The sequence below is a fragment of the Gossypium hirsutum genome, chromosome A11 (genome assembly GCF_007990345.1).
Source record: "Gossypium hirsutum isolate 1008001.06 chromosome A11, Gossypium_hirsutum_v2.1, whole genome shotgun sequence".
Classification (NCBI taxonomy): domain Eukaryota; kingdom Viridiplantae; phylum Streptophyta; class Magnoliopsida; order Malvales; family Malvaceae; genus Gossypium; species Gossypium hirsutum.
The window spans coordinates 18,420,094-18,444,427 of NC_053434.1; the positions used below are offsets into that span (position 1 = coordinate 18,420,094).

The window sequence follows — 24,334 nt, forward strand, 5'->3', positions numbered from 1 at the left end:
GTTTATCAACCAACATTTAGCACAATAAATATATGTATTAGCAGGCTATTTTCATTCAAATAACATTCAAAAAATAACTGGAAAAATTATATTTTAGGATTTTGTTTTTATCACCAAAAACCACATGATTTTCATTATTATTTAATAAGCTTAGTTGTTACTATTTGATATTCAATAGTTTTATTGTTATTTGATTCAAATAGTACTTACAAGATAGTTTATGTTGTTACTATTGTGTTTTAAAATATTATGTCAAAGAAAATACAATATTAAAGTAATGATTATTTGTAGGTAAAATTTTGACTTATATTCAAATTACAAATTATTTTACTTTCAAATGTATTCCACTTCTTTTTATTACTTTTAGAATATTATTTTATTTTTTAAATTAATTTTAAAAAATAATAAAATTTTAGTATAAATCAGACAGACTCTAATTTAATTAATAAACATGTTTTTAAATTATACAAATATATTATTTAATAAATTAAAAAATAGATATATATAAAATAATGTGTAACGCATTTGAAATTCAAACAAAAAAAAAAAAAAAAAGAAAGCACCTTGAGATTTCATGTGCTGATTGAAGGAAACCTTCCTTTTTATATATAGGTTATAGATTCTTTTAGATTAAAAACAAATAAACTCTTGATTTTGTATAAATAAAATTAATTTTTAATTTTTAACACATATAAAAAAACTCATAACATTTAATTTATAACTAAATAAACTCTTAACATAAACTGATATTTCATACGGAGTATGGGGCTTATTTAAATAAAACTTTAAAGTTTAAGGATTATTTTAGAATTTTATTAATTTATAAAAAAATTAAGTACTAAAAAAGCTCTTAGAAAATAATTCAAAAATTAATTAAACCCTTTGCTGAAAAATGTAAACAATTAAACTTTTAATGGAAGTTTGTAATCAATTGAGCTTTTCATGTAATTTTTCATTGAAGCTCTTGACAAATCATTAAATACTAATGTGATAATTGATGTGATGATTGAAGTATCATCTATTATTATATGAACTTTTCTCACCATCTCATATATGCTCTCAACCAATTATTTTATACATTAATAATTTTATTTTCATCTCAAACTAAAAAAAAAAAAAGATTATCTCTTGCTCAAGACAAAAAAAAAATTAAGTCAAATCTGCATCACTTTCAATGGATAGAACATTGACTAAAATCTCACCTTACTCCTAATTTGATTTTGAGCTTCTGTTTTTTTAACAGCAATTTAACAATAATTTTAAAAAGTACTTTTAAAAAATTTAATTTAAAATTTAAATGTTTAATATTATTGTTAAAAAATATTTTTTTAAAAAATAAAATATTTATTTTAAACATAAATACACGAAAAGATAATAGAATCTTAAAAAGTGCTTTTGGGTTAATGGTTAACCCGCGACTTATCTCCCAGTCATGGATTTTGCTAGAGATTTGATTTTTTTTCGTTGTTCGTCATCATCTTTTTCTATGGATTATAGTTGTATAGTTTTTATTTCATTGTGAATATTGGAAGAAATTAATTTTTACTGACAAGAGATTTTGATTTATCTTTGATATTAAAATTTAGACATTGAGGGAGGTTAATTTTTAATTTTGGGTATCTTTTCTCTGTCTGCTGGAGATCAATATTTTATCAAATCTGGGTTTACAAATTTCAAATTGCTTTCTTTCCTCATTCCATTGAAATATAGATTTGTTCTGAAGAAAAAATTGACGTGGATGAAGATATTTTTTAAATTTTAGATAAGAAATAAATTACTGATGTGATATAAAATAATTTGATATGATTATATGTGAGATAGTGGGAATGGTTCATATAATAATTTTTACATCTCATATGAAAACTTTGATGACATGGTATTTTTCTTGGAAAAATATTTATGTGGAAGTTTAATTGACTTTTTATTTATTTAAACTTAAAATTTATTAAATTATTAAAAAATATAGAAAATCTATAAAAAAATATTTAAATATAATAAAATTTTTAAAACTACTAAATAGTATAAAATATTATATGCTATGAAATATTAAATAAATATTATAAAATTATAGAAATTATAGAAAATATATAAAATAATTAAAATGATAAAAATCTATAAATTTTAATAAAAAAGTTATAAAAATTATTAAAAGTATAAAAAAAGTTGTAAAAATTTAAAAATATATAAGAAATTACAAAAAATAAATTTTGTTATTATCAAGGTTTGGATTAAACTTTTATAGGGTGTTTGAAGTGTGATGTTAATCAAAATTGTATTGGGTGTCGAGTAAATGGTATGAGAGATAATAAATTTAGTGTTTGATAGTTTAAGGTAAGTGATGAGTAATGATTTTGATCAAGTAGAGGTCATGCAATAGACATTGAAAATGATAAGTAAAGTAATGATATAAAGCCACATGTGTGGGAAAACAAAAACGAGTGGCAATTTTTGTTACGAAGTTTTAAAATTGATTAGAGGTTACTAAAATATTTAATAATTTTAGAGAAAATTATTAAAAAAACTATATAAAGTTACTAAAAATTATTTAATATTATACAAAATTTTAAATTTACTACTCATTTTACAAATTTTTATTTTTTATTTTTTAGAATTTTTATATAATTCATAAAATATCATTCAAGCCCTCCTAAAATAATTTAAAAAACCAATTAAACATTTTATGTTAATATTTTTAAATGTCAACCATCACGTCATCAAAATTTCCTTGTCAGATGCCACATCAACACTTAATAATCCGTCAAAATCTTCAATGAAAAACCATATTCGAGGGGTCTAATTGCTTGCTTACTTTCAACTAATGGCTCAATTGATTGCATTTTTTAACAAGTGACTCAATTGATTTTTTAATTATTTTTTCTATAAAATTTTTAATACTTAAGTCTTTATAAAAGTAAATATATATTATCGTTAATACAATGGTAACTATTTCATACACTAATGAAATTTTTTAACTCTAAAATACGGAGTTAAAATCTTATCACATATCTTCTTCTTCTTTTTTTCTTTTTTTTTTGTAGATAAAAGCACAATCTAAAGCAATTACATCAACCAATCCATATTAAACTAAATTAGAACCATTACAATCAGTAGTCAACACATCTTTTATAAAATTCAGCGGAGCTTCAAACAATTGGAGTATGAGATTTCCTATTGCAACATGTTTAACCAAGTGATCTGCAATGCCATTTTGATCCCTCAAAATATTACAACTCTTACATCCCATTTCCTATGCAACAACTAATGTAGTAATCTCAATTTCACCAAACTACTGTTGGCGCCTCCCCCTTCTAAAATCAATGCAACCAAAATCGCATTATCACGTTCAACTTTAACCTTTCTTAAGCCTTTTTCCCTATACTGTGAAAATACCTTTCAATATTGCTTTTGTTTCAACTTTAAAAATTGATTCATTATCGAAACTCATTGCATACCCATGTAACCAGCTTGCATTTGAGTACCTTAGAACTCCTCCAATAGAAGTATGTTGCCCACGCAGGACACATGCATTGAGAAAAAAAACGACACATGGTGGCATATTAAGTTATTAACCTTGCTTGTAGAGTTAAAAAACTATACCGCTTGTGTATCAAATGATAATCCTTATTATAGTTGTATTAACCATTTTTTATACAATTACTACTATTACTATAATGAAAAGTATTTGGTGCACTCACGGTCTATTTTTTATTCCACAAGCAGCCTTAAAATTTTGATATATGTCTTTTTTTTAATATATATTTTTAAGTATTTTACTATACGTCTATCAGATACTTGCCAACCCTCTAACTTTGCTTATGGAGTTTAGAAACTTCACTGATAATATACTAAAGCTTAGTTTAGCATTGCTTCTCAAAAGTACTTTTAGACAACAAAAAAACACTTTTGAGCACAAACTAAATTTTTCTGCTTTTGCAAAATATTTTTTTTGTCTCAAAAGCATATTATTTAACCATGCTGTTATTTTAAAAATATTTTTTTCTTTCACTGAAACTGTTTTTAAAAAGTAATGTTAAATTGACCCTTAATATTTTCTCTTACTATAAACCCCCCAAAACCTTAAATGAGAGAAAATTTGTACTTAACCCACTCGATCATACATCATTCTCTATTGTTACAATAAAAAGTATCAATTGAGTTAATACTCATTTGCTAAATATTAATAATTTAAATAAATATATAACTTTACATGTAATATATAAAATTTTAAAATAAATAATTTTTAATAATATATTATATTATGATAACCAAGTAGTATAAAATTTATTTATATATAATTTAAAATTTTGAATCTATTATTATAATAATTTTTGGCCAGTAATTACTATAATATTTTAGATAGTGTATTTTTTTAGTGAAACTCTTAAATTCTGTTAATCAATAACTGTAAAATAGAATTTATTACAATATATCCGCTATTAAAAAAATTAATCTTTGAAAATAACGAATTTTCTTTACCAATATTTATAGCTCTCTCTATTTTTTTTTCCTTCTAATTGTATTTCACCTTAGTTAACTATTCACAAATCGAGTAGGAAGGGACTTGTATTATTATCAAATCGTCAATTGACATGAAAAAGGAGGTTTGATATGAGGAAAACTTAATAACTTAATTAGGGTTAAATATAAAAATTATGTATAAATTTTGATTTAATGTGTAATAATATAAAATTTTATTTTGTGTGATTTTATTCATGAAATTTTAATTTGATTTAATTTTAAAAAATTAATAACATTATTGAATTGGCGCCACTATACATGGGATATTACATATACAAATAATTATATTAATTCAATATGAAAATAAATAAATATGTTAATTTCTTTAAATGCGTATAATTGAATCAAAATAAAAATTTTATGTATACATATAAATGACTATACATGTTTCATATATTTATAGTATAATTATACCAAATAAAAAGTAACGTATTAAATCATATATTAAAATAAAATTCATGTATAAATTTATATGTATCTCATTTAATTGTTTAGAATGTGATTCTAATATTTTATATTAAAAAATTAACATACTTATATTGCAATGTAATGCTGTCGTAAAAGTTATTTTCCACTTTTCCAAGTAATTCTCCCGATAATTATAGGAAAATTATTTTTTCATATAGATGGAAAAGTAAGAAAAAATGGTTTAGATGTTAATTTTTTTTTTACTTTAAAAATAAGGCAACTATCTATAATCCCAACCTCTCATTTACTTTCATTAATGTATCATTATATTCATTAAAAAAAGGTATCATTATATGCACTATTTATGCAAAAATCGCATGAAATTAATCAAAATTCATCACTCTTTTTAAGGGAAAAAAATGCATTATTATATTTCAAAAAACATACATACACTTATATAATACATCCAACAGAGAATAAATTATAATTAACTTGTTAAAAATAATATTACTAAAAGAAACAATTAAGAATATGGAAAAAATTAATATTTGTTAACCATAAACAAACATGGAACAAGCTTTAGTCAATTCATTTACTTTTTCTAATTACTAGGTTTTTCAAAAGGTTATGCATCATGTGTTAACCTAGATTAGGTATAATTATGAAGGTACAAGAAAAGCAATAATCTTGATTAGTGGCTTTTGAAATTTTGAGTGATAAGTGTGTGTTTTCTTTTTGTAAAGAAAATATTTTAGGTGGATTGAATTCAACAATATTTTTTTTTTATAAGTGCAAGAAAGATGGAATGCTAAAAATTCAACTCAAACTTTGGTTTAAGATTTTTAAGATGATTGATGCCTTTTAAGTATTTATTAATTGTTTCCAATTATTTTTTATTTTCTTCTAAAAAAGCAATTGATTAAAGATAATACTTAGCTTAAACATCAAAAACGTGATTAGAGATAATAATGATTGGAGGCGTTTTTTTTATCTGTCACCATCTAAAACTTGTTTGTCTAAAATGATTTTTGGATCCTATCCTGACTCAATCCAAAATTTTAAAATTATTTCTTTTATAAAATCAAATCACATATAATTGTAAAATTATAAAAAAGTTGTAGTAAAAATATTAAACTATTATGTTTCCATTAATAAAAAAGTAACAAAAAGTTTTGTCTAAACAACCAATTTAATTATTTATAAAATTTATAAGAAATGCAAATCAAAATTTTATAGTTTCTATAAATGATTTTATAATAATTAAGAAATTTTTAGGCTTAAACTACAAAATGTCCTTAAATTATATATTTTTTTCAAGTTAGTATTTAAGTTTTTCTTTTTTTTTTTGTTACAAATGAATACTCAATTAGTCCAAGTGATACCTAAAACATAACTTATTACCTAAATTAACCCAATAATTAAAAAAAATTCTTAACCAATCATTTTATAGCACATGTCATTTTTAATCAAAGAATTAAATCAACAACTCCCTCCTACTATGATTAATGCACATTTTATAAATGTCAAATACATTTTGTTTGCAATACCCTTCCCATTTTTTCCTACTAAACTTATTCTCAATATTGAATTAGAGAGCGAAAAGGTGAAAGCTAGGGATATTGAATTGGATAATGGAGGGACTCATTTCCCTGAAGTCAAGTCCTCGGACTTCGTTGAGCTCTTTTCCTTCCTTTAATCAACCGCCCAATTCCTTCGCCAGACGCTTCTCAATGGACCTTCCACTCCGTCGCTCCAGTTTTCCCGCCATTCGAGCTCAGCAGGTAAACATCAACAATAATAATCAGCTAAAATATAAACGCTAAACCTTATATCCTCAATTGTTTTTTTCTTTTTTCTTGGTGTGTGTGTAGCCGGGGACGATATCCCCGAAAGAGGAAGATGAGGAAGATGCTTTGAAAGTAAAGGAATGGGAAGTTGGAATGTTCCAAAACGAAGTCGCAGCTAGTCAGGGTATAAGAATACGGCGACGGCCTCCGACGAGTCCCCCGTTGCACTACGTGGGTCCCTTCGAGTTCCGTTTGCAGAACGACGGCAACACTCCTCGTAACATTCTCGAAGAAATCGTTTGGCACAAAGACACGGAAGTTTCCCAAGTAATTTCTGCAATTTTTAATTAATTTGGAAATGATTGGATTTTTACCATTTTTGAACCCGTGGTAATAATTATATTTGGGTTTGGCAGATGAAAGAGAGGAAGCCTTTGGCTACATTGAAGAAGTTTATCGAGAATGCACCTCTGACTCGAGACTTTGTTGGGGCTCTTAAGGCAGCGCATTCGCGGACTGGATTGCCTGGTTTAATTGCTGAAGTTAAGAAGGCTTCACCTAGCAGAGGAATTCTCAGAGAGGATTTTGATCCGGTAAAGGACTTCTCTTTTTCTTTTAGTTTATAATAATTGAGCTTCCTTTTCTTATTATTCTATTCATGATGGAAGGGAAATTATCCTAGTACAAGCTTTTTTAGCTTCATTCTGGTAATTGCTTGTTAGGCTGTTATTGTATAATCGGCCATGGAGTTAAGGAATTAAATTTGGTTTATTTAGTAATGAATTTACTTATCAATTCTTTTTATAAAACATGTTATGGGGCATTTACCAGTCTTCTATCATTTCCTGTGAAAAAACTTTTGATGCTAAAAGTTGGATAATCTTTTTCATACAATCGAGACGCTTCCACGACCAAGGTTGGAGGCTTGAGCTCCATTAAGTATTTAGATTTGTGAAAATCCACAAGCAAGGTTAGAGGATACATAAAGGCTTTATGCATACCTATGAAAATTGATAAATAAATAAAACACGTATCAAATTACAACTTCCACTGTCATTTATAGAAGAATAATAATGCAAGTATATAAACTCTGAAAGATTAAGGGCTTCTTCTTGAACTTACAGTAGGGAGGAAATGTTCAAATTTTAGAGTATGTTTCTATCTAGAAAGAGTGAATTAAAAGAACTATGTTTTTTCCATCCATCATGCTATCTTTTTTATCACCAAGAAACTTTCATATATAAGTATAAATGGTTGCTCATAATAGGTTGAAATAGCACGAGCGTATGAGAAGGGTGGAGCAGCTTGTCTCAGTGTTTTGACTGATGAAAAGTTTTTTAAGGTAACATATTGTTTTTTTTTAACATTGTGTTCAATTCCTCAGTCTGTATGCTAATATTGTGACTTGCTTTTACCTCCTCTTCAATTAAGGGAAGCTTTGAAAATCTGGAGGCAATAAGAAATGCTGGATTACAGGTCTGTTGCATAAGTAAATTTTTAACTCAATCTATAATCTTGATTTGTTGTTATATGTACACTTGGTAAACCTGTATAAATCTGGCCCTTACAATGAATGCAGTGTCCTCTACTGTGCAAAGAATTTGTGATAGATGCATGGCAGATCTACTATGCTCGAATCAAAGGAGCAGATGCAATACTTTTAATTGCTGCTGTTTTGCCTGATCTTGACATCAGATACATGGTTAAAATCTGCAAGATGCTTGGTTTGGCTGCACTTGTAGAGGTTAGGCAGAGCTTCTTTGTTTTTCATTTTTCCATTACTTTTGAATTGTTGAGGTGTTTTCTGGGTTATGAAACGTGTTCCACTCAGGGAGTTGAATTTCCATAATTTATTGAGCATATCAAACCTTTTCTTTTTGCTTCAATTAGAAAAATATTAGTCTTTTATGAGTTATATGATTGAACCCATGGCTTCATAAAGAGCTTCTAGCATTAGTCAATTTTCATATATGGATTCTTCTTTCCAACATTTTTACGCCTTATTGTTGCTTTTGTGGTCTTTCTTTAGGTGCACGATGAGAGGGAAATGGATCGTGTTCTCGGTATAGATGGGATTGAACTTATTGGTATCAATAATCGAAACCTTGGTAAGGTTTTACAAGTTTCACATTTGCTAATTGAGTTGCTTCATGAGACATCTGATCCATGTAGTTTAAAGTTTCTTCTTTGCAGTAACTTCTAGACCTGCCTGAGAATGTGTACAGTGTGTTAATTGAGTCACTCCAACTTCCAAGAACTTTCTTCTGGATAATTGGTGCCGATGGCAGGTGTCCACAGTGAATGTTTGACAATTGGCTTACTAGACAGCCTTTAGTTCTGGAGTATAAGGGAGGAAATGAATTCCAAATCTAAAATCCAAGATTAATTCACCACTTTATGCCACATCCCTTAGAATATGTACCTGGATAAGATTTCTAGTAGTCGAAATCAAAACATGCAATATAGTGAAGAGATAGTTGGATGTTCTTGGATCTCTGCAGCCACCAAACTGCCCAAAAGTCCAATATTAATTCTAACAAATTTTATCGGTAACATTTTTAAAATATTAAATTTTCAAAATAAAATTTGTTTGGACTTTTGATATTCAGAAACAAGGGAATGAGTCTATGATATCAACTTTTATAATGAGTTTGTATCTTTGCATCTTTTAGGAGAAAATTTGGTCCTCGCAGCTATATTTGGGTGATACAAACATTCTTGATTGGTTTTAGCCTTTCAGGTGTTGGTTACCTCCTACTTGATGGCCATTTTGTGTGTATAAACTATTAATACTTTAAATAAGTATTAGGATTATTCTTTTCTCATGTAAATGAATATCTGAAATGTCTCTACTTTACCTATGACTATATTGTTTACAATCAATGTGTCATATTATTTCCTTGTACCAATAATAGTCTGCTACGAACTCAGTAAGCTTCGTCTCTACCATATAGACTTAAAGAAGTATCAATGTTCCCCCATTTTCTTGTCTTCAGAGACATTTGAGGTAGATATCAGTAACACAAAGAAGCTTCTTGAAGGAGAGCATGGCCAACTGATCCATCAGAAAGATATAATTGTAAGTGACCCTTCACCGTATATATATTCTGATAAATTAGAAAACCCGTGCCCTTCACCGTATCCGTTTCTATGCATTTAAAAATTAAAAGGTTATTGCTTGTCCATGCAACTCATCTCATATATGTTGTTTAAATAATTTATTGTTTGCTTTACCACATCAGGTAGTTGGAGAATCTGGGCTATTTACTCCAGATCATGTTGGGTATGTGCAAGAAGCTGGTGTTAAAGCAGTAAGTTACGTTAAATCCTGAGCAAATTGCAAATTGCATGATATTAATTTATTTTTTCTTGATTAGTTTGGAACAAGAAGATAGTATTTTTCTTTTCTGTTGCATGTTATAATGTTAGACGAGAGAAGAAAAGTTGAAAATAATAGCCCTTTTCTTTTGGCATGGGGTTGAAGTAATACCGAAAGTATTACCAGGTGAAGATAGATGATAGTCATCAATCATGTAGCAGTAATAATCTGACTGTTAGACATTTGATCATCCAAGAAGAAATTTGGTTAGTGGAATGACAGTGAAGTTGAATTGGTATCAACAGCTATGAGATGCGTCTTCTATGCACATCCATCTTTACTTATACACAACATGTTCCATTACAGGTTTTGGTTGGGGAATCGATAGTGAAGCAAAGCGACCCTGGAAAAGGAATAACCGGACTTTTTGGTAAAGACATTTCTTTGTGAGTTGTAACAATAAGTCGGATCGAGTATGGGTGTGCTTCTTGTATCAGTTACTTTTCGGTATTGGAACAGTTGTATTATATGAAAAACAATGCTAAACATGAGTTATTACTAAATTAATGACATAAATTTCATGTATCCTATAAGTTTATGTTATGATTGGTAAAGACATTGCTCGGATTGTTTGCTAAGCTAACGTTCAAGGCATAAGTAATTCTTACCGTGATGATGGTGATGGAGGCCACATTTTGGTTCTTTACCCTTTGGAAAAGCTTATTATTATGGCAGGAGTGTTTGGTATTTAAATAAACAGGAGAGATAAAAATGGTCGAGGAGGAAATTGCAAAAATGGACATGGATTTTTTTGGTATGATATAAAATTAATTGTTATGGAATCTATAAAAAAAATGAAAAAAAGTTATTCTTATGTTAGTTTATCAAATTTGTAATTATTAAAATTTATATATTTTACCCTATACTACCAACCTAAATGGATATTTCATTAATTTTTTAATGTTTTAAAAATAATTTATATGGAAGAATTCATTCGGTTAAATCAATAATAAAAAAAATTGCATCCCTTAGATTTTTAACACATTTTGTTCTTTAAAGAAAAAGTAAATTACTCTAAAATAAAATTTGTCTCACTATTCCTTTACAATTCCTTTTTCTCAATTTAATCACTTTAAATCAATGATTACGTAATCCTGTTAACCATTAACAGTCATCCACGTTTTATTTCAACACAACAGTAATTCAAAGTTAGTCAAAAGAAAAATTGCCATCTTTCCCCGCAGATTACTCTGCTCTTCTCCTTTTTGTGTTCTTCGTCTTCCCCAACTACTAACCGCCTCAAATATTGAAAGGAGATAAACATACACAAAATCTATAGATACGTTGCAAAGATACTTCACCATGGTATCTGTCTTCATGGCTCAACTGAGAAGCAACAAACTTGTCGAGGGTTCTCCTGTCAGTCACTTTCTCGTTGTTGCTGCTGGCAGGGATGGGCTCTCTAGCTGAGGAAGTTGTACTAACTGATGGGTGTGGACAAAGTCTAACCTTTCAGCCGGGCTAAGCCAGAGCAATCTTTTAGAGTCTGGAATGAAATTTTAATTATTTTATACTCTATATCTTTATAATTTTTAAAGTATTAAATTAAATTTTTATAACTTTAAAGGGGCTAAAGTATAATTTTACTTTTATTAATTTAAATTTTTTAAAAAAATTAAAGACTTAAATAACAGTTTCACCCATACCAGCCACTTTAGATTCCCCACTACTTTCAGCCTCCGTGTCTTGCTTACACAATAAGTCGGAGGTAAAAATTTCGGAGTTGCCTGAACTGAACAAGTATTGAGTGGATCAACCACTGATCTAATGCCACTTGGTTCGTCGTAGCTTGAATTCCACACTTCAATGCTCTTGGTTTGACCGGTGATTTTCTTCTTGAATGCTTGACAAACATCCCAAACCTTCTTCCTGCAAAAGATTTAGAATAGGAACTAAGTTAACCAAAGTCTAAAAGACGATGAGATGTAGATGTGATATGAAAGCTATAAAGGAGAAATGGAATTTTGCGTTTCACAACTGGAATTTTGTGGAATATCTTCAAATTATCAATTATATTTTATATATCTTTTCATTACCCTGAATGTTAAATGTTTATTTTAGCATATTTAAAATTTATTGAGCAAAATTTAAGCATATGTACATCTATTAAATAGAAAATTTAAATATAATATGTTAAATTTAGAGAATTATTTTTAAAAAATATCTAATCCAAAGGAACATTTAAAATATGATCTCATATTAATTGTAATTAATATTTAACTCTTAAGTTAATGGTTAAATGCAAATTTAATACTTTGCCATCATTCAATTAAAAACAATTTGAAGTCTAGTAACTAATTTAAAATTTTAGTTATAATTTAGGGACGTCGGTTGCAATTAGGCATTTTTTTCTATGTGTTCCTTTTTCTCCGCAAAAATCCGAAACCAAACAAAAATCCCAACATCTTTCAAATTGCAGGAGAGGAAAGTGGAAGACACACCGTCAGTAATGTCTCATTCCGGCGACAGTCACTCCTTACTCACGGCGGAGGAAGGCTACGACACGGAGTTCCGTTCGTACGCAGACGACGCCTGGTACAGTGTTCAGTTATTGTTAGAGGGCGAGAGAAGTGAGAAGCTGAGAGTCAAGTACGACGAATTCCCCGCCGAATCAGACAACGTTTTCCTGGCCGATAATTTTAAGTCGGAGGACGAGCTTCACGATTTTTTGGGGAGGTTTCGTAAGGTCTCCGCCCAACTTCAGGATCCTAATTGCTCCAAGGTCGTCAAAGGCATGCGCGTTTGTGCTTCGGACTCTTTCGCCGCCGGCGAAGTTCTCTTTTACGATGCCATTGTCGATGATGTCCGTACAACTCTTTTCCTTTGGTCATTCAAACTATGCGTGCACACACACACACACATATATATATAATATTTCATTTTCATTTTTTGTTATAAAGGTGCATCTACGTTATAGTTTCATTGCTAAAGAGGTTTAAAACCATTATGTAACACGTTTGATATTTACTTTTGATGAAATGAAACTGCGAAAAGACTTTTCATTTTAGTGTTGCTTCCTATTTTAGCTTTAGAATTGTTATTGTTGATTTTTATAAATATTATGCTTTTGTATTGCCATTTGACAGACACCCTTTTTTTGTGCTGCTGAAGAATACTTGGTTTATGCTTATCTACTTTATTTTATATAAATATCATGGTTGAGTTCTTATTTCTATTCAGAAAATGGGCTATCTTTTTTGTCAGGTTCTGCGTAAGAAGCACTCTAATTTAAATGGCCAAGAAGAGTGTGAGTGCATCTTCCTGCTCTTTTGGCTGCATGGTCCTAATGTTGGGAATTTGACAAACAAGGGGGTTGCAGATATATGCCTTCTCCAGGATTCCGAGTTACACCCGAAACTTATATATTTCATGGAGATATCGATGCAAAACATACTGAAAGCCTTACCTGACTTTGTTTCCGGCACTACCAGTGATGACCTTGTCTGCAATATCGTTGCTCGACTTAGAGAAACCAATGGTCGCCCACTTTCCGGTTGTTTGAGACAGGTATCATCCTTTGTTTGTGATGTTCTGGAGTTTTTTTTTTTTCCTAAGCATATAGCAGTAGGGAGATAACTGCTGCTATGTCTCCCAATTTGTAGGGAAAGTATGCTCAGCTGTCTTTGAGTGAAGTGTGGCCACCCCAAGGTTTGTCCATATATTTGTTTCTATAAAAGCTCAATTTAAATGGATACATTTCATTGTGTGTAATAAGAGAGTTTTGCGTGCTACCGTTATAGGAGGGAATTGTGACAATAGACAAGATACTGATGTAGGAGGCGATAAAAAGCTTTACGTAATTCTAGTTCAGAATCTTGAAAAAGATTTATCCTCATCAGCGGTTTCCAAGTTCATTCATGAACAAACTTCAATTGCAACGCAAGTATATATTTTCCCGAGTTTACCATGGGAGCCATACACCAATGGTGTCATTACGATGGACTGCAAGAAAGATGTTGAACAGCTGTTTGGTTTTTTGCAGAGTCCTAATCAATTCACTGTATCCTCAAGTGGAAGGTAAGCTGTAACATAGGCGTATTATATGGCTGTGTTGCCTTTATAGCATTATGACTTCAAAATTACTTTTCATTAACTAGTGATTCTATAATCTTGTTTGTGCTACTGTTAACCCGACCCATCATCATTTTTGTCGTTGATTGTTGGAACATTTATTCATAGCTTGCACTTTTGGTCCCTCTATTCCTATTCTCCGTAATCGGATTGACATAGTACATTCAGATGGTAATTACTAATTAGATAGTAAATTTTGTTCTTTTGTCATCCTCCTCCTACTTTTTTACACAATTTGGTTACCTTCAAGCCGAACTCTATTACAGCTTTGTTTTTTTTTGGATTATTATACATTATATTTGTTCTCAGATCATCCATTCGTATCACTGCCTGCAGACCATTGGTAGCCACTGAAAAACTGTCATTGAATGATCATTGGACCTTGATGCTTAAATCCCCGGTAAGTCCCATGCAGTTGTACTAATTCTATTTTTCACAGAGAATGGAAGCTTCAAAGATGTTGATGCACGCCTACATATAACTTTAGATCATTTTGACCTCCATGCTTGTTGACACTTTATAAGCATTGGCAATGTACAGAACAAATTACTGAACAGAAGGGAGGGTGAGTTTAGCAGTGAATTGAAGGTGGTTTGTTCTGGGACTGAGGAATACAAGAAAGCAAAGGAATTAAGGGATTTATTTTTGCAGTTTATCGATCATCAAAAGACACTTTACAAGAAACTATGCACGGAGGAGACGAGTATTTCATAGCATGCTCTAGCATTTGCAGCTGTAAGTTAATTTTGCATATTAGATGAAGGTCTGTTATACAATGGTCATATGTCGTATAGGAAGGAACAAGGGAAACTACAGCTAACTTGGGTCATTTTGAGTTATGCAAATGAGAGATTTCAATTGCAGTTGTTTATATCGCTGTTATTTTGAGACTTGCATCCAATTGAATCCCAGCAATCAATTTTAATTAAACAACCGATAAAATTGAAAGGGTTTCATATAATATAATATAAAGCTCGAATATCATATAACATATAAATATCATAAACAAAAGTGTTCAAATAAACAAAAGTGTTCAACACATGACATAATATATATATATGGACAAGGCTTCAAAAACTGCAATAACAAGCTACCAGTATCACATTAACATAAAAACAACATTATTTTCTCATCCCCGAGCCAGAGTTTGTAGCAAACAAAAACAATTCCATCATGACCCATCATAGCTTCCGATACGGGCTCCGGTCTTCTGGATTGTTTTGAAAGGGGGTAAGGGCTTTATGTAGATATATAATAATATACTCTGTTGGTAGCTCTTAACAACGTAAGAGCTATCTCTTTAGTCTGCATGAGTAGCTTGTACGCAGCATAACCATTTTTTCTGCGGTATTTCAGACCATCAACATAATAAAAATCAATATTGTGAATCTATAAATATAATGAAACAATACAAGACCACTGAATCTGAAAGTGATAGAGAATGAAAGGGTTCAACATGCATATTTGCCCTTGATCAAACGGTTCCAGACTGGAAACAAAGTTGTCAAGACAACGCTTTCTTATATAACTAGATAGTTACGACAGAAATGTAATGCTTGCTTCAAAGGGTGAACAAGGTAAAACATGAGGAATTTTTATAGAGCTACAAACAAAATTAGGCATACGCAGGATTATTACTTACTTGCGGCTTTGCAGCGACAGCCTCGTGCTTGCATGCAGGGTCATTGGCCCCTGGCGACTCAATCTTTCCACCCGTCTTTTTCTCATTTCGAGCCTTGTTGAAGATAACTGTAAAGCCCTCAGCTGATGATGGGTCGTTGACATCCCATTCACCAAATTTTGGCAATGGTCGACCCTTATCCTGTATGCCATGATTGCTTATTTAAGGGGGGGATATATCATCTCAAAGAAACTTGCCACAAATTGATACATTCATGAAACGATTCAACCTACTTAGATCTCAAATGATGATATTTCTCCATTCAAGAAAAGGAACATAATAAAATACAGCTGGTCATGACTTTGGCATGTAGAGATTAGAAATACAAAAACTATACCATTACTTGTAAGCAATGGGCGAATCAAAGAAAATGCAGAACGCACATGATTCGCTATAAAAAGATTGATTAGGATTTTTACGAAACGCATATACAAAAGAAAAGGATAAACAAATAGGTTTAAGAAATAATTTCGCAAAAAGGCAACAAATAAGAAAAGGAAGAAAAAAAAGCAAGTGCGAATAATTATTGCTTAACATTAACATTTTATGATATGTACATATATATATATCATAACAAACATTAGCTATACAGACAAAAATCAGCAATACCAAAAAACCATTAAGGTACATTGCAACAAGTTGCATAAAAAAATGTTTCTACTTTTAGACGAATCTTAGATGGCACGCAATGAGTGAAATCAAGTGTGTAGCAGATCCTTAAGAAAGATCGAAAAAGAAAATTTGATAAAATTATCTATCGAATTCCTTGGAATGTCAAAATTTGAAAATTAGGAAATGAATTCATATGCTTCCTATATCATATATTAAATAGATATTAATAAAGAAGAACAAACGGTAAAACGCATTAGAACTTTGTTTTTTTTTTCCAAATGGAAATTATAGCTAAATTAGAAGCGTAATCCGTAAAAATAAATGCTGAGAAAGGAAATACAAATAATAAATAACAATATATTTTTGGTATGATCGAAATCGTGAATCGCATTCACTCCATCACAAAAAGTTCAACAAAATTCATCTGAAAATAAATAAATAGAAAAATTATCAACTACAAACATTGAGCAAGAGAAGGCGGATTAGGAAAAAAATACATAATTAAAACGAACAATGTGAAACAAAAAGAAGAATCGATCTTTAAAAAGGAAAGACAAATGTGAAAGAAATAGATATAAAAGAAGGAAATTAAAAGGGAAATTACCGCCATGGTAGATTGAAAAAGAGAGATTAGTATTAGATTGCGATGGAGAGAGTCGCTGGGGTACGGTATTTAAGATTGCCCCTCTCCTCTCCTCCTCTTCTCCTTTGATGATCTTTGGTTTTCCTTCTAATGATAGAGAGAGAAAGAAAGGAAAGTGGGCTCTATGTTTTTTTGTTTTTTTTTCTCTATTTAACCTTTTTATATGGAAAAAGAAGAAAAAAACATCCACAATTCTGCAGCTATGAAAATGGGGAATTAATAGGCTTAGGCCTCCGCATTATTCGCGGGGGTAAGATCGAACGAAATCGCGTATACGCTATTTATTTAAGTTTAATTTTGGTTTTTAAATTTATTTTAAATTAAGGTTTATAATCAAATAAAATCAGGAATCATGATTGAAAATTAAATACGTCCATTCGATTCGATTCAATTAGTTTGTTGAATTGACCATTTTCTTTTCTTCTTTTTACCATTCTTCCTTCTTATATCTATTTTTACGCCTTTATTTAATTTTCTAAATATATATAAAAAAAACTTTTTCAAAAATTGAATATGCTAATATTGGACAAAACCACAAATACAAATTCCATTGCCAATTTTGCCATTGGAGTAGAGAAAATCTAACATTTTAGCTACTAATATTAAATTGAATCACAACGTTAACTAAGTTCAGAGAATCCAATGATAAAGATTTCCTTATTCCCTATGCTAGAGACAGCTTTTAAAGGAAAATCAAACTCTACATTGGACATATATTTCTTCTCAAACCTAATTAAACATTCCATTCGTTACATGACTTATTTGAGAGCGGAATAAAAATTGCACAACATCAAACTGTGTTTTGGCAGAGCATGAATTTATCCCCCGAAAAAGAAGATGGTCGCAACATCGTACAATATCGAACCTGAAATCAAAGAGCAGATGGTCACATCTTTGGACAAGGTAATTAATGATATGTTTTGATCCTAGGAGTTCCAAACCAACTCATGTATCAAAATTTCCTTGGAAGCTCCTTCATTTATGCAGTTTTGTAGATGAGAATTCACATCTAAAAACTATCCCTTACCAACTAATTTCGGTATGCATGAGATGACTTACCTAATTTAAAACCGCTTACAGAAGCTCTACAACGAGTGCAGATGCACCTCCACCACCATTGCAAACACCACCAACTCCGTATTTCCCATTTTTCTGCTTCAAAACCCCCAAAAGCGTGACCAAGATACGAGCTCCACTGCAACCCAAAGGATGTCCCAAGGATACAGCTCCACCATTCACATTAACCTTCTCCTGCAGGGAAAAAACTTAAAATTAAGAATGAAATAGCAACTCTGTTGCTGACGAAAGCCAACTGGGAAACAGCAAAAGGAGAACTATTTTACAATATCACGTAATATTTGTCTCACTTTTAGCAATTCATGCTATCAATTCACATGTTCAAACTAGAACATACAAATGCAGATGCCTTAGGGAGAGAAAACTCACTGGATTAAGGCCAAGCAGTTTCTGATTTGCAAGAGCCACAACCTGCAGAGAATGGGGTATTGTTTCAAAACTGCTAACTTCATCAGCAAGAAACTAATACATTTAGAAAAATAAATGGAATCTTACAGCAAAGGCTTCATTGATTTCGTAGTAATCAACTTGAGAAGCATCCAAGCCAGCATTTGAAATGGCTTTGGGTATTGCAAGGGCTGGCGCTGTTGTGAAAAACTCTGGTGCCTGTAAACTTTCTCATGTAAGTATCAGGTTGTATAAGAATTAAACGTCAAAAGTAAATTTCAAGATTTCTGATTTGGCAGTTTCTCTAGAACACTTCTTAAAATTTATTAATAGTTGTGAAAAGCACCTGTGCAGCATCTGCATATCCTGCAATCTTTGCAATCACTTGCAATCCCAGCTCAAGTGCCTTTTCTCCACTGACTAGGATTAAAGCAGCAGCACCATCACTGCCCATAAGACCAACTTCACTTTAATTACAAACTCCAGATGATGTCCTTGAAGGACTTATGAGGTCAAATTGAAAATTGTTCCTTAATTTTGAACCAAACAGGCAATTGCCTGATTGCACAACCCTCAAGAAGAGGCCTATAAAATAATGGGTTCATCGAAGTGGGATACAAGCTACGGATATAGGGTAACCAAATAGTTTATAGATGATTTCAGTCAAGAGATAAGGTTTTTACTTGAGCATTTCCGATCTGATTATGGTTTGATATAAATGTAATTTTGGCCTAAGCATACAAATGAAAAAAGATGTCAAGTAAATGACCTTATACTGGAGGCATTGCCAGCTGTAACAGTGCCTCCATTATCCTTGAAACTTGGTCGCAACTTCCTCAATTTTGCAGCATCAAACTGAAATGATATCAATATTTGAATTTAGCTATTACTCAAGAGGTCTAATATCTATGTTAATTTATTTAGGCAATTTAAAGAAAGGAAAAGAAAAGAACAGGAAGCAATCAAAGACTGAAGGGATGGATAGCTCTAAATTATGATTTACCTTTCCTAGACCTTCATCCTTGTCGACTATGATGGATGGCTTTCCCCTCCCCCCAGGAACTTCAACCTGTGTGATTGCATATTTAGTTTTACACATAATATATGTAACAAAATGTACAAACTTAATACTAAGAATATGCCCAACCGGAACAATTTCCCATGCAAAGGCTCCACCCTGTTGAGCAGCAATGCCACGCTCAAAGCTTTGAACAGCAAAGTTATCCTGCGGAAATCATTAAGAAATAAGTCCAAAGTTTTATCCAGGAAAAGGAAGTTCTTCAGGCGACCAATTAGAGAGACCATGGTACCTGCTCCTCCCTTGTAATAACATGTTTCTCAGCACATAATTCAGCACAGCTGCCCATGCCACAATCACCATAAACATCCCATAGTCCATCTTTCAACATTCCATCGACAAGAGTATCATGCCCAAGCCGAGATCCTTTCCTGCATTGCCAATACTAATCAGAAATCACAACTTGAATACAACAAGGCAACCATGAAAAGGAGAGCAGTATTAACCTTGCTTCTCCCAAATATTTAGGTACATTAGACATGCTCTCCATGCCACCAGCCACAACAACATCATTAATGCCCAACTGAATACTCTGTGCGGCAAGCATTGTTGCTGCAAAGCCCCAAACAAAAAGGAAAAGAATAACGCATTTAAGAAATACTCCTTCTAAGATCCTCAAAACAATAATACTTCAACTGTAAGGTGCAGACCTTTCATCCCAGATGCACAAACTTTGTTAACAGTGGTGCATATGACCGAGTTAGGAATTCCTGCACCTAGCGCAGCCTGTCTAGCTGGAGCCTGTCCCAAATTCGCGCTGAGTACATTGCCAAAGAAAACTTCTTGCACAAGTGATGGATCAACATTTGCCCTTTTAAGAGCAGCTGCAATTTGACGTATATAGGAATTAAGTAAAATGGAAGAGCATCCTGAAAATATAAAAATGACCAACTTATCAGACAAGTAAACAAAGATTTTTCCAGTCAAACCTTCTATGGCTATCGAACCAAGCTTGGTGGCAGATAAAGATGACAGAGAGCCAAGAAATCCACCCATTGGAGTACGTGCAACACCAACAACACAAACATCTGCACAAAATATACAACAAACATTGATCAAACCATAAGGAAGTTGAATATAAAGTTTTAGTTATCCTGTGGGAAGTGAAACAACTAAACTATTGTCCTAAATGATCTCAATTATTTTTTGTATGCTAAAGGGTTATTAGCTGTGCAAATTGATAAAATATGCATACATATTTCCACTTATAAATAAGGAAATCGTTATTCAAGTATTGCTATAAGATATTTAGCTAAGTAAACGTATAAAGGTATATAGCCGCTCATGGATTTTTTAAACTCAAAAGCATAAGATAATAATCCTGTAATGGAAATTACCAACTATGCAAATATTTCTAGATGCATCAACTCATAGAAAATTTAATACCTCTAGGCTTTATAGAATCTGAAGATGTTGCTGCTACTGGAGCCATAGGTGAAAATGGATCTGCAAGAAGTAGAAACTGTTGCTTAATTCTAACATAAGGGGGAATTAAAAATTGCTCAGAAATAAAACATAATTCTAATAAAACTTTTGCTTTTATTTTCTTCTTAAACTTCATATCAAAGGGATGAGCTAACTTTGGACTAACGTTAGAAACAAAATGTCACTTATTTTATAGCAACCCAAAAAGGTTGATCTTAAAAGAAGATATTTTACTCAATATTTTAAGCTCGATAATGGAATCCCAAAACAAATTCGACTTAAATATGGCTTATCCAAATCTTACAACTTAAAAGGAAAAATGTTCTCACTGTGAATCACACTCTTTTATTAACAAAATACATAAATATTATAAAGAAAATATAAAGGAAATTCCACTGTACCACCCGAGTGAAAATCTTACGAACACAAGAAAAAATTACTTTAAAGAAAGATGCCGCATAAACAGTAAATTGTCAAGATAAACAGATCTGATGTAAACATGAATTCAATCAGAAAACTGAAAAGATCAAGATGAAAAAACAAAAGAGAAATCAAAATAAAAACGTCTCGAGAGGAGCAAGAAAAATGATCGAGATTATTAGGAGAAAGTAGAATCTGTGGAAATACCTGTGGATTCGGAGAAAGTAGAAATCCGATGAAATACCTGTGGATATTTTCGTTGAAATAAATTGAACCAGAAATGAGGGAAATGATGAACTGACTGATTTGAGTTAACGTATTTATAGAAGGGAGAAGCACTAACGTCGAGCACGTGCCTCCTCAGCAGAATGTTTATTTACAAATCAATCCACAAGCAATAGTTTATTGACTCTTGTATCCACTATCCACATGAATTTATTTTTTTATTTTATTCGCCACAGAAATAAAAATGTTTTCGTAAATTAAAAAATGAAATGTCGATGAGAATAAATTTCTTTACAAAATGGAAAATAATACGTACTTTTATTATATTAGATTATGTTCTTCTAAATTTAGGGAAAAAATATTATTTTTCCCCTCTCTTCTTGCAATGCGCATTTTTTATTGCTTCTAAATAAAATCGATTTATTTTTTAAAATTAAAAAATATATATTTCCCTTATTATTTTTTAAAATCAACATTTATGCCTAATTTCTCTAATACAAGTAAAAATAATTATATAATATATATTTGTAAAAAATATTTATTAATTCATAGATGAAGGATTTATATATAAATCTTTATTAATTTGGGGTTTAATCTCAAGAATTTTCATAGTAAGTAAATTTTTTTAGTTTTTTATTTAAAGATTTTATATAAAAATATGAAAATATAGTAACACAATTTGTATTCAGTATACTACGAGAGTATATATTTTTTTAATTTTATAATTAAAATTAAAAATTATCACGTATTAATTTCTTTACTGTAATTAAATATTTTTAACTTATACAAAATAGTAAACACAAAATAATAGATAACTATGAAATCTTGTTCGAACTCAACATGTTATATAATTATTAGTATTAGATACGAATACTTTTATTGGTGGGTTAAAGTGAAAAATTGCCACTATATTTTAAGTTAAAATTTATCAGTATACTTTATTTTGATTAATATTTGTCTTTGTAATTTTGAATTAAAGATAAATTTACCACTATATTTTAATTTTATTCTGAATTTTCTATTTTACTTTTCTTTGATTGGATTTTGTCATTAAAATTTAAATTATTTATTGAATTTTATTATTCAAATTTACTATTTTATTTTAATAAAAATAATAAACTAATTATTATAACATTAAAAAAAGAACAATTATTTAAAAAAAGTAAATTTATTTATTTTTTCCTATATATATTTTTTAGTTTTAAGTTTTAAGTTTTTCTTTCATTAAATAAAAATTCTAAATTAATTTATTATATTTTTAATATGTTACAATTAATACATTATTAACTATTAAAATAAAATATTTAAAATAATATTTTCTTGTTAAATTTTATTTTCAAATCATCAAAGTCAATATTAAGCGATAATATTTAATTAAACCAAAATGTTATCATATTTTGAAAATATAATAACAAACAAAATTTAAAATAGAATATAATGGTAAATTTCAACATTCACTTATAATATGATGATAAAATTATATTTTAATCCTAAATTATTTTATAATGAGCTAATGAGTAAATTTAAAAACCGCTTAATCTTTTCGTTTCTAGTTTTAAGTATCATATTTAACTCTTAAAAACTTGAAGTTTTAAAAGAATTATTATTAAATAAATACATAAAATTAAAAGTGGAAAGCAAAGCATTATTCTCTCACAAGCGTGAAGAAGACAAAGAAAATAAATAAATTAGTTGAAAATTTGAATTATAGGGGTAGGTGAAGTAAATGGGCAAAATTGTAAAATAAAGAAAAATAATGACGTTGGAGTTTGAAAATTCATAAATTCTCGTCACAAATAAGTCAGTTATATTTTAGTAAAATGGTCAATTCGGGGCTGCGCCGGCTTACTCCCAAGGTCATTGCTGCTGCTGCTACCAATTTTAATGTATTTTATAAACTTGAGTCGTATTTGTTACTTTCAATCTATTTTAATGTTGTGTGTAAAATGATTAGATCTAACGTAAAGATTCTTGAGCATGTTTTATTTGGCAGGCGACAATAACGATGTTGTTATTATTATTTAAAGATTGCAGTTCAAATCAGGCAAAGCAAAACAAATCGTAGAATATGGTTTCCCAATTTCCCATGGCCTTTGCATGTTTTGTGCCAAAAAGAAAGAAACTGCATTTCTTTGTATTACAATAGATTCCAGATTGGGCATCTATTCCTATTCCTCTTACCATTACGAAACATAATACCATTCTCATAACAATCATATTTTTGTTTAATATTTATTTCCTATTTATATTTACATAATTAACATAACAATAATAAATGCTTTTCGCATCAAATTTAACATATATTATTTGATGAGAACTGTAATTTTAAAATTTTAAAAAATATAAATATTAAAATTAATTAAATTAAAATATAAGGATTAAACCCACAATTTTAACTAAATAAATAAAGTAAGACTTGCGGCACAAACTCGTACATAACATTTATTTCTGAAACATATATTTCATCACATTTAATAAATTTATTGTGAATCATATAAATAATAATAAATCAAATACAAACGATTGGGTCAATATATATAGTCGAATAGTTATTGCTAAATGAAAACAAATCTAACCTATTAAGTAGGACAGGTACAAGAGGATTTGGCAATGAGCGTTGGAA

The 24,334-nt window shown here is 30.1% G+C and overlaps 3 protein-coding genes across 8 annotated transcripts; 2 read left to right on the top strand and 1 right to left on the bottom strand.

Annotated features, from left to right (window-relative positions):
- The first annotated feature begins 6,430 nt into the window (after window positions 1-6,430).
- On the top strand, window positions 6,431-10,617 carry LOC107922775 (indole-3-glycerol phosphate synthase, chloroplastic). Of its 2 annotated transcripts, none has more exons than XM_016852940.2 (10): window positions 6,431-6,707; window positions 6,798-7,040; window positions 7,130-7,306; window positions 7,981-8,055; window positions 8,145-8,189; window positions 8,293-8,457; window positions 8,743-8,821; window positions 9,710-9,792; window positions 9,956-10,024; window positions 10,399-10,617. In XM_016852940.2, exons 1-10 carry the CDS (start codon window positions 6,558-6,560, stop codon window positions 10,480-10,482), a joined length of 1,170 nt encoding a protein of 389 aa, XP_016708429.2. In that variant the 5' UTR covers window positions 6,431-6,557; the 3' UTR covers window positions 10,483-10,617. The 2 variants fall into 2 exon arrangements, with proteins under 2 accessions (XP_016708429.2, XP_040937212.1); XM_041081278.1 differs by lacking the exon at window positions 10,399-10,617 and adding an exon at window positions 10,198-10,303 and having other exon boundaries at window positions 6,472-6,707.
- Window positions 10,618-12,473: 1,856 nt separating this feature from the next.
- LOC107924143 (uncharacterized) lies at window positions 12,474-15,034 on the top strand. Of its 5 annotated transcripts, none has more exons than XM_041081279.1 (6): window positions 12,474-12,895; window positions 13,297-13,599; window positions 13,695-13,740; window positions 13,833-14,109; window positions 14,473-14,563; window positions 14,651-15,034. In XM_041081279.1, the coding sequence occupies exons 1-6, from the start codon at window positions 12,542-12,544 to the stop codon at window positions 14,684-14,686; spliced, it is 1,107 nt and encodes a 368-aa protein (XP_040937213.1). In that variant the 5' UTR covers window positions 12,474-12,541; the 3' UTR covers window positions 14,687-15,034. The 5 variants fall into 5 exon arrangements, with proteins under 5 accessions (XP_040937213.1, XP_016709940.1, XP_040937214.1 ...); XM_016854451.2 differs by having other exon boundaries at window positions 14,704-15,034; XM_041081280.1 differs by having other exon boundaries at window positions 14,500-14,563.
- Window positions 15,035-15,805: 771 nt separating this feature from the next.
- LOC107924144 (acetyl-CoA acetyltransferase, cytosolic 1) lies at window positions 15,806-21,846 on the bottom strand. Its single transcript, XM_016854453.2, has 15 exons — window positions 21,694-21,846; window positions 21,028-21,087; window positions 20,571-20,669; window positions 20,292-20,465; window positions 20,088-20,193; window positions 19,874-20,012; window positions 19,711-19,788; window positions 19,567-19,632; window positions 19,333-19,418; window positions 18,910-19,009; window positions 18,672-18,782; window positions 18,546-18,587; window positions 18,159-18,350; window positions 17,061-17,964; window positions 15,806-15,985 (listed from the first exon to the last, which is right to left on the bottom strand). The coding sequence occupies exons 2-13, from the start codon at window positions 21,071-21,073 to the stop codon at window positions 18,174-18,176; spliced, it is 1,224 nt and encodes a 407-aa protein (XP_016709942.1). The 5' UTR covers window positions 21,074-21,087; window positions 21,694-21,846; the 3' UTR covers window positions 15,806-15,985; window positions 17,061-17,964; window positions 18,159-18,173.
- Window positions 21,847-24,334: the final 2,488 nt, after the last annotated feature.

Excerpts from the sequence above, each read along its gene's own strand:
- LOC107922775 (XM_016852940.2), top strand. The coding sequence starts at position 6,558 with ATGGAGGGACTCATTTCCCTGAAGTCAAGTCCTCGGACTTCGTTGAGC. Across the intron at positions 6,708-6,797 it reads CCGCCATTCGAGCTCAGCAG|CCGGGGACGATATCCCCGAA; the intron begins GTAAACATCAAC and ends GTGTGTGTGTAG. Across the intron at positions 8,190-8,292 it reads TAAGAAATGCTGGATTACAG|TGTCCTCTACTGTGCAAAGA; the intron begins GTCTGTTGCATA and ends CAATGAATGCAG.
- LOC107924143 (XM_016854451.2), top strand. The coding sequence starts at position 12,542 with ATGTCTCATTCCGGCGACAGTCACTCCTTACTCACGGCGGAGGAAGGC. Across the intron at positions 12,896-13,296 it reads ACGATGCCATTGTCGATGAT|GTTCTGCGTAAGAAGCACTC; the intron begins GTCCGTACAACT and ends CTTTTTTGTCAG. Across the intron at positions 13,741-13,832 it reads TGAAGTGTGGCCACCCCAAG|GAGGGAATTGTGACAATAGA; the intron begins GTTTGTCCATAT and ends CTACCGTTATAG.
- LOC107924144 (XM_016854453.2), bottom strand. The coding sequence starts at position 21,073 with ATGGCTCCAGTAGCAGCAACATCTTCAGATTCTATAAAGCCTAGAG. Across the intron at positions 20,194-20,291 it reads TTGTGCATCTGGGATGAAAG|CAACAATGCTTGCCGCACAG; the intron begins GTCTGCACCTTA and ends GGGGCTTTGCAG. Across the intron at positions 18,783-18,909 it reads GATATGCAGATGCTGCACAG|GCACCAGAGTTTTTCACAAC; the intron begins GTGCTTTTCACA and ends GAAAGTTTACAG.